Genomic DNA, 9,234 nt, shown 5'->3' on the forward strand with positions numbered 1-9,234 from the left:
TTAATCCATTAATTATTGTGACAAGAAAAAAAAGAATCCATTAATTATTAATATAAATATGACTTTCTCTATTATTTTTTTTAATAAGACTTTCTCTGATTTTATGACAGGCCGGTGTAAAATAAATCGCAAATCGCAATAGAAATACTAAAGGCCAAAGTCAAACCAAATACACTAGTACTAGCTCCAAACCAATACAAATCTACTAATAGTATAAATAATACATAAAATTCAAATTAAGGATGTCAAATATATAGTAGAGCATGTCCACCATTGATGAAGTTTACATTTAATTTGATTCTATTACAATATATTAGAATCACCACTGTAACACTAATGTAATAGATTCTAAAGTTTACGGTTAAAAATACGAAATATTTTACATATATACCTTAATTAATATATACCTTAATTCCTAAATCATTATATGTTGTCCCATATGTTATCATTTGATTAGTTTTATACCTGAAGTGGTAACTACATTTTCAAAGGACACATAAAAATTTAGTCACAAGCTTTAAACTTTGCTACACGAAGTTGAAGCTAGTTTGTATCTGCTTTGAAAATGATGTTCTATCACAACACAAGACATGAAACCATTATATATTTTGTAATATACACACAATTATTAACTATTTGAACCTAGTCAAATAACAACTTCATATTCCCTTAGAAACCAAGTAGCCATATTCTAATTATAAATTATATAATCAAACACCACAAATCCAAATTTCGTTCATTGTCATTAACTTATTCTTATGTTTTTCCTCCTTCACAATCAAGATTTAATCTTAAAATCAAGAGAAACTACAAAAACATACAAGCCAACAATGTCAACTCAAGATCAGAGAGCGCGCATTGACTATATTTTGATCAATCTCGAATGTTATTGTTTGTGTTCAAACAGTGTGATTGTTGCACACAGAAAAATAACATTTTTGTTGGAAGATGTAAAATCTTGTGAATATTATTGCATGAAGTAAATAGATATAGAATTAGATACTCATAAATAATGAAATTTTATTTGAGTCTGGTTTTCAATAACTTCTTATTGATGAACAGTCGGAGCCATGCATAATGTCAAAATATATTGGTGTAATATAATTAACAAAATTCAACTATCAACCAAAACTAAGGATTATGCATATACAACAGAGCCAACAATTACATGTAATTGGCAACATTCAAAACCAAAAGGAATAATCCATTTCCACTAATTTTCTTTGTTTCAATAATAATGTCTCATCTGTTTTGGAATTGGTAGGTGATTTAGACTCTTAGTTCCACCAAGATCTACCAACTTAACCATGCTTACCGATATTTTCCGATTCATCCTTTAAGTGTTGTTCCCAAAATTCATCATTATAACCAGTAGTAATTGGGAATGTTACAATAGGTTGTTCTTTTGGGGCAACGTTATCTGGGACAGAAACAACACTTGGCTCAGGTGATACGAAATCATGATCATTGATTACCGCTTCCTCAGTTGCACCAAGATTAGCAGCAATGATTACCTCTGGCTCAGTTGAAATAGGATCAGGACTAACAACTACATTTGGCTCAGAAGCAACAAGGTGAGGAATTCCAATTCCAATACTCTCCAAAACTTCCGTTGATGACTCGAGCAGATTCAATCGTTCCATGTTTAATGAGAGAACAGATACATTCTCTTCGCTTTCTCTTGGTAATACTTGAGAATTTTCCACAGAACTTTGAGTGCTAGCTTCATTACCAAAAGTACTATTTCTACGATACCTCGTTTTTCTCTGCGTATTTTCTTTCGATGACCAGTTAAGACATTCAATCTCAGGTTTGCGCAACGCTTGACCAACAAAAGAGAGCATACTTTGCTGCTTCTGTTCAAACACTTTAAGACGCTCCTTTGAGTAATGTAACTGTGTCTCGTGAATTTTCTCCTCTTCTTCCTTTGTCTGAAGTTGAAGAAGAATATGTTCCTTTTCATTTATAAGATTTTCAATTATAGCGTTCAAATTCCATCGTTCTATTTCACTTAGTGGAGTAGAAGCCCCTTGTCCATGTGTATTCTGCAAAGAATGGCTATGAACAGGTTTTTTCCTATGGATATTCTCCATCAGATGTGGTTGACCTCTTACAAAATTATCGTTTGCGAATTCCCATCTTTCTGAAGAAACTTTTCTAAATCCCTATTCAAATTGAAAACCATACCACAATTCGAGCAATATCAATAAATCTCAATGGTTGATAGAAAGAAGAAAAAACAACAAAAGAACAATTTAATGTTTGGATAAACTAGTTAATTAAGTGTTTATAGCATAAAGGCTTATCATATATGTTCTTATGCATAAACTATTTCTACATACAAAAAAATAATTTTAAATAGTTTTCATAAGTTATTCCCAACAACTTATTGAAAATAAGCTAAAATGCTATACCAAACAGTCTGACAAGTGTTTTATATAATAATATAAGTTGAAATAAACTTATATAAACAATCTCCAAAACAAGTTAACAAATATATGAGATCACCTTTTGATATTTTGTAAAATTCTAATCGAACCAAAAACCATAAGACAATTCATGTTTTTTTTTAAGAAGTCAAACTAGCCAACAAAAATTGGCACGGACGAGAATCAAATCGAGACCTTTAGAGGGGCACACTCCAAGCTCCCAAGTCAACATCATCAACCCAACCCATGTGGGTAACACAGTTCAAGAAATTAAAAAACCTTATTAACAATATCAACAAAAGAGCAAGGCCTGATTGGATAAATAGCTTAGTAAGTTCTTAAATCATAAACAATTCCTATAATGAATACAAAATAATTGAACAACTTATAGACATGTTATTAGTTGTTTCAATAAGCTTAATTAGTCTCAAAAGTGCTTATGAAAATACATAAATATATCAAATTAACAAATCCATAATGATCAATATTCCTAAAGCCTTAATCAAACTAAAAATCATAACACAATTCAAGCAACCAAAAAACATGATAAAAAAAAAATTAAATAAACGCAATCAAAAAACCTTAATGGAGTAATTAAAAAAAAATCAAATGAACAACATTAACACAAACAAACCATTAACATGATAACATATCAATTTAACAAACCATAAATTGAAGTATATTAAAGTTGCTTACATAGGTATTCAGTTGTCTCTTGAAACTTGAGAAGTTCTTATGCTTAAAATATCTAGGTAACAAATCTTTTTCAAAATCGAATGGATTCGAAACAATGAAACTTCTACCGTTAGCACTCCAGGAAACAATGGAAACAATGGAAAACTTTATTGGAACCACCATGACCATCTTCCATCAGACCCAAAATAACCCTCAAACCGAAAACTACAATTTTTAATGCACAATGATTCCTCAAGGCTAAAACACCCTTTATATAGAAGGAAAAAAAAACCATAAAGTTTTCCAAATATTTCCTCCGGTCACATTTATAAGCAAAAAAAATACTTTTTAGATTCATTCAATATTTAATGTATTTGGTCTTTATATAGACCAAAAACATTATGTATTCAATGAACCTAAAAAATACTTTTTTGCTTATAAATGTGATTGAAGGGAGTATAAACCAATAAAAAAATCTTTCCTTTTTATCACTTGTTTTCCATTTCAATTAGGTTTTACCAATTTGACTGTCATTAATAATTTCCAAACTAATTATACCCTTTTGGTCAATTTAATCTACCACCACTGTTAGATGAATCATAACCTAAAACTTGATTTTTTTGCAGATTCCTAAGAAGGGTGAACTGTAACCAGCATAACAAAGCTACATAAACGCTTTTCGGTTTTTCTTGCAAAATTTGCATAAACTTTTGTTCAATTTTTTGTCCATATTTGCCAAAATCCGCAAGTCTTTAACCAATGAACTGAATGAATCATTAAATTAAGATTTCAATATTTAAAAATATATGTTTATTAATAAATAAAATATTTTGTAACCAATCAATTTGGTGAATAAGTCAAAATATATTGTTCCTTAAATATAATTTTGTAAACAAGGGAAAAAAATTTAGATTCAATTTGCATTAACTTTATCTAACAGACACAAATGTGTTTGATTATCGACGTTTTCTATTTGTATTGTGTTGATTATAATGTAATTTGTTTGTTTTAAAAATTTGTAATATTTTAACTGCCAAGAAAAAATTTATTTAAAAAAATTAATTTTGACTAAAATTAAAATTGTAGTTAATTTTATGGTTTCTTGAATTATAGTGTAGATTCAAGTTTAAATTTGAAAACCATTTGAATTGTTAACGATAAATTTGTCAACGAAAAAAAAAAGTTTGTTCAAAGTTAGTTATTTAAATTTGAAGGTGAGTGATGATAGGTCATCTTACGTTATTTTCAGCATATTTTTCAATTATTTTATTTAGGTTTTGATCCAATTAAGAGGAATTTTAGAACAATTACCCATGTTTTTGGGACATTTTGTAATGTTTTCGTTTTTAGTCATGTAATTCTAGTTTTTCGGAAACCAAGCAGTTATAAGGTGTTTTTGTTGTAATTCAATGCAAAATCATACAAATCAGCAAAGCAAAGCATCTCAGAAAGATTTGGGAAGACAGTGGACGATGATTAAAGAGGCATCTTAAGACATAAGAGGAGGGATTCTATTCCAAGTCTTAAGACATGTTTCATGGAAGAAAAAACTCAAAAAGACCAAGAAAAAAGTTGGTGTGCCACTCTCCACGTGCGACGGGCATGCGCCTCTGGGTGAAATTATTGCACGAAGGCACCAATTGGTTAACAAAGGATAATAACAAAAAGGGTGGCTTGAAAAGGCGCATGGTACCAAAGAAATTTGTCTCGTGTGTAATATAACATAATCAATAGTCCATAAAGAACGATCGCAAATTTAATCAAAAATAACATTCACATGGAGTACTCAAAATGGAAAGAATTATAGTAGAAGAGTGGAATGTATATTTGGCTCAAATTCTCATCGGTTATGCTATACAGAAAAGGGTTGGTGATTATGATGAGTATCTACAACAGCAAACCCCATTAGTTATCGTGCTCTTGAACTTAGGGGGTAAGCTAACATTCTGCCGTAAACCTTCTGAAATAACTTTCTAATAATAAAACAATTTAAAGCTTGAAATGGAAATATTATATAGATTAAGCAAAATTTTAAATTCAAAATATTAATGAGGATAAGCAGCAATTAAAGCAAGTAATATATTGTTTTTGCAGTAGTCTTCCACATGCTTCAATTCATGCCGGTTCACTTTTGCGTAGCATCTGGTGTGATCCCAAATTTCTACAAGACTACTTTTGCATACAAGTGTTATTGTGAAGGATTTGTACCACACCTTATGCTTCTGAGTAGGTGGAATGAAAACATGAGATGCCTTCAACATGACTCTGTCTCCGCTTCTAAAAAATGGAATTACGTTGTTGTTCTCTTGAATCTCTCTTACTTGGCACTCTTGTCTGGTTTCCCTTGCTTTTGATTTGGGAGTTACTACCCGATGTGAAATCCATGCACCTAATGTGCTCATTCTTCTACTTGCGTTTCGAAAGTTCTTACAGTAATTGAAATTGTTGATATACGAAAAGTACTAAAAAGACTTTCAATAAGTAGGTAAAGTAGAGTACTCGTTTTGGTATTTTTCAATTTGAAAAACTACTTTATTACTTAATTTTAATTTCATTATTAATCTAAAGCCTAAACTAAGATGATTAGTCCTAAATCTTCCTATCCTAAAATTTTATTAATCTACCTAAGCTAGACTGTCAAACTAAAATAAGTTAGAGATATTCTAAATTATTCAAAAAGTTAGAATTGTCTAACTCAATAGAATCATCACAATATGAACTAAATTTGTTGTTATTGTTTTGTACTACTCAAACAGTAATTATGTTGAAGTACAAAACATATCAGGCATCTCAAGCAGTGGCGGATCTTGAATAAAAGTTTTGGGGGTGCCAAAAATGCATGTATTATATATTAAATGGTTTCAAGTTAAAACAATGAGTAAATAAAAGGTGTAGTGGTTAGTTTTCCTTGATCATAGGAAGGGTGCGCCGGTTCAACTCCTCACAGGAACACTTTTTTTGATTAAAATAATAAAATTACAGTGGAATTATTAAAAATAAATAAGCATTTATTAAAAATAAATAAGCGGCTGTGGGGATCGAACCCGCGACATTTTGCTGAAAGACAAACCATCTTTCCACTGCGACCCTCACAGGGACACTTTTATTGTGCGACAGACATTTTGCTGAAAGACAAGCCATCTTCCCACTGCGACCAAGTGAAACATATGATAATAATAATAGGCCTAATATGATATATATAGAAAAGTTAGGGGATACCATGACACCTAGGGGTCTCCAAAGAGATCCGCCCCTGATCTCAAGAACGTTAGGTGGGACTTAATACGGACTATACAAATTATCATATGTTGCTTGAGTGTAACTCTGCAGATTTGAAATAGATAGAGGTAAGGATTGACTTGAAAATACCTCCTAAACTGTGTAGCCTAACCAAAGTATAACTAATCGATGTTATGATTAAAATTGAGAAGTTCACTTACGTTATAGATTTTCTCATTGCTGCTATTAACCATAATGCTATACAATTATTTGTTGTAATTATCTAGAAGCTTATTTGGCATTTAGAAACTTATATAGGTATATGAGCTTATCCTTACTACATTCAGGATTCATTCTCCATCAAAATTCATCAAAACTATCTTTTAATATAGCTTCATTGGATGTACACCAAGGGTTCCTAAGTCCTTATCTTTTTACTTTAGTTTTGGATGTACTGACGGAACACATCCAAGAGTTAGCACCGAGATGTATGCTTTTTGCAGACGATGTAGTCTTGCTTGGTGAGTCGAGGGAAGAGTTAAATGGGAGGCTAGAGACCTGGAGGCAAGCCTTCGAAGTGTATGGCTTCCGCCTGAGTAGAAGCAAGACGGAGTATATGGAATGTAACTTCAGTAAAAGGAGAAGTGGGTCTACCTTGGAGGTGAAAGTTGGAGATCATATCATACCCCAAGTTACACGGTTTAAATATCTTGGGTCCATAGTACAAAATGACGGAGAAATAGAAGCTGATGTACATCATCGTATGCAAGCTGGGTGGTTGAAATGGAGAAGAGCGTCAGGAGTTTTGTGCGATAAGAAAGTACCACTTAAGCTGAAAGGAAAGTTCTATCGGACAACAGTCAGACCGACACTGTTGTATGGTACGGAGTGTTGGGCGGTTAAGAGCCAACACGAGAGTAAAGTAAGTGTAGCGGAGATGAGGATGTTGCGTTGGATGAGTGGTAAGACTAGACAGGATAGGATTAGGAATGACACCATTAGAGAGAGAGTGGGGGTAGCACCTATAGTAGAAAAGTTGGTAGAAAATAAGCTTAGATGGTTTGGACATGTAGAGAGAAGACCTGTAGATGCCGTTGTGAGAAGAGTAGATCAAATGGAGGAGAGTCAGGTTAAAAGAGGTATAGGAAGACCTAAGAAAACCATTCGAGAAACCAATAGAAAAGATTTAGAGGTCAATGAGTTGGATTCAAATATGGTTTTTGATAGAACACTATGGCGTCATTTGATCCATGTAGTCGACCCCACTTAATGGGATAAGGCTTGGTTGTTGTTGTTGTTTATACAAAGCCTATTTTATGTAATATATATCTTTCATTTCATAAATTAAGCAAGCCTATAGCGTTGGCCTGGTGGTGTGTGTTTTTAGTATTAACCTGAATGTCACATGTTCAACTCTCAACTTTTGCATTTTTTCTTAATTTTTCAAGTGGAACTCTCCTGTCTTTTTTGCATTTTTTTCTTAATTTTTTCAAGTTGAACTCTCCTGTCTGCATTTTTCTTAATTTTTTTCAAAGAATAAAATAAACAACATAAATTATATATAAAGATATTGCAACTTATGACATGCATTATCTAATCTATAAAATATATATATATATATATATATATATATATATATATATATATATATATATATATATATATATATATATATAAAGAGGAGACCCATTTTTAGATTGAGATTTTTTACTCCGAACTTAACGTTCATTAAATTATTTTATCATTTTTATGATGTCATTTTAATTATAATTAAAAAGTTAAATTCCCTAAAATATAAACAACTTTACTACCCAAGGAACAAAATGATTTTTTTTGGTAGTGTACAAGGAACAAAATGATTGACGATTTGAACCGATTAATACAAATGTTATTATTTGTATAATTTATTTTGCCAAAATTTTTAGTCTTACTTTTTTTTAAAAGAAAAAATAGCCCCACTAATAATTTAATCCCAGATCCGCCCCTATATATATATATATATATATATATATATATATATATATATATATATATATATATATATGGAATACAGCATGAAGATTCAACAATGACGGCGATAACGCAATCCGATACGCTACAATTCCAACCTTCTCTACAATCTCAAACGGTCCAACAAAACGTGGTGTCAACTTCTGACACTTCATAGCACGTCCAACACTTGTTACAAGATTTACTTTTAAAAACTCATGATCACCAACTTGGAACTCAATATCCTTCCTCCTCTTATCATGATAACGCTTCTGCCTACTTTGAGACGCTCTCATCTTCTTCTGAATCATCTTAACCTTCTATGTAGTCTCTTGCACAACTTCCGGTCCTAACAAAGTACTTACTCCTGACTCATACCAACACAACGGCGTCCTACACCTCCTACCATACAAAGCCTCAGACAGTGTCATACCGATACTAGAATGAAAACTATTGTTGTAAGTAAAACACAAGCCATCGACAAGTCCTCCAAACTTTGAATAGTCCTCTCTGTCTGCCCATCAGTTTGAGGATGATACACATAACTCAACCTCAACTTAGTTTCCAAAACTGCTTGCAAACTCTCCAAAAACATCGAAGTGAATCTCGGGTCTCTATCTGACACAATACTTGAAGGAATACCATGCAATATGACAATCTTCTCAATGTAGGTCTCCACCAACCTCCCCACAGACATACTGGTCTTGATAGGAATAAAATGTGTCGACTTCGTCAACCGATCAACGATCACCCAAATAGAATCACTTCCCTTCACAGTCTTTGGCGACGCTCCGACAAAATCCATAGAAATAATATCACACTTCCATTCAGGCACAAACAACGGTTGCATCAAACCCGACGGCTTATGATGTTCAATCTTAGACTTCTGGCAAATCAAATAAGCATACATAAACTCAATGAT

The 9,234-nt window shown here is 32.1% G+C and overlaps 1 protein-coding gene across 1 annotated transcript; it reads right to left on the bottom strand.

Moving 5' to 3' along the window:
* Positions 1-1,301: 1,301 nt before the first annotated feature.
* On the bottom strand, positions 1,302-8,608 carry LOC146946193 (uncharacterized). The gene is made up of 2 exons (XM_085748166.1): positions 8,375-8,608; positions 1,302-2,165 (listed from the first exon to the last, which is right to left on the bottom strand). Exons 1-2 carry the CDS (start codon positions 8,606-8,608, stop codon positions 1,302-1,304), a joined length of 1,098 nt encoding a protein of 365 aa, XP_085604292.1.
* Between the last annotated feature and the right edge of the window lie 626 nt (positions 8,609-9,234).

Source organism: Medicago sativa, chromosome 2 (genome assembly GCF_051527215.1).
Source record: "Medicago sativa cultivar Bolivia chromosome 2, Bolivia_mono, whole genome shotgun sequence".
NCBI lineage: Eukaryota > Viridiplantae > Streptophyta > Magnoliopsida > Fabales > Fabaceae > Medicago > Medicago sativa.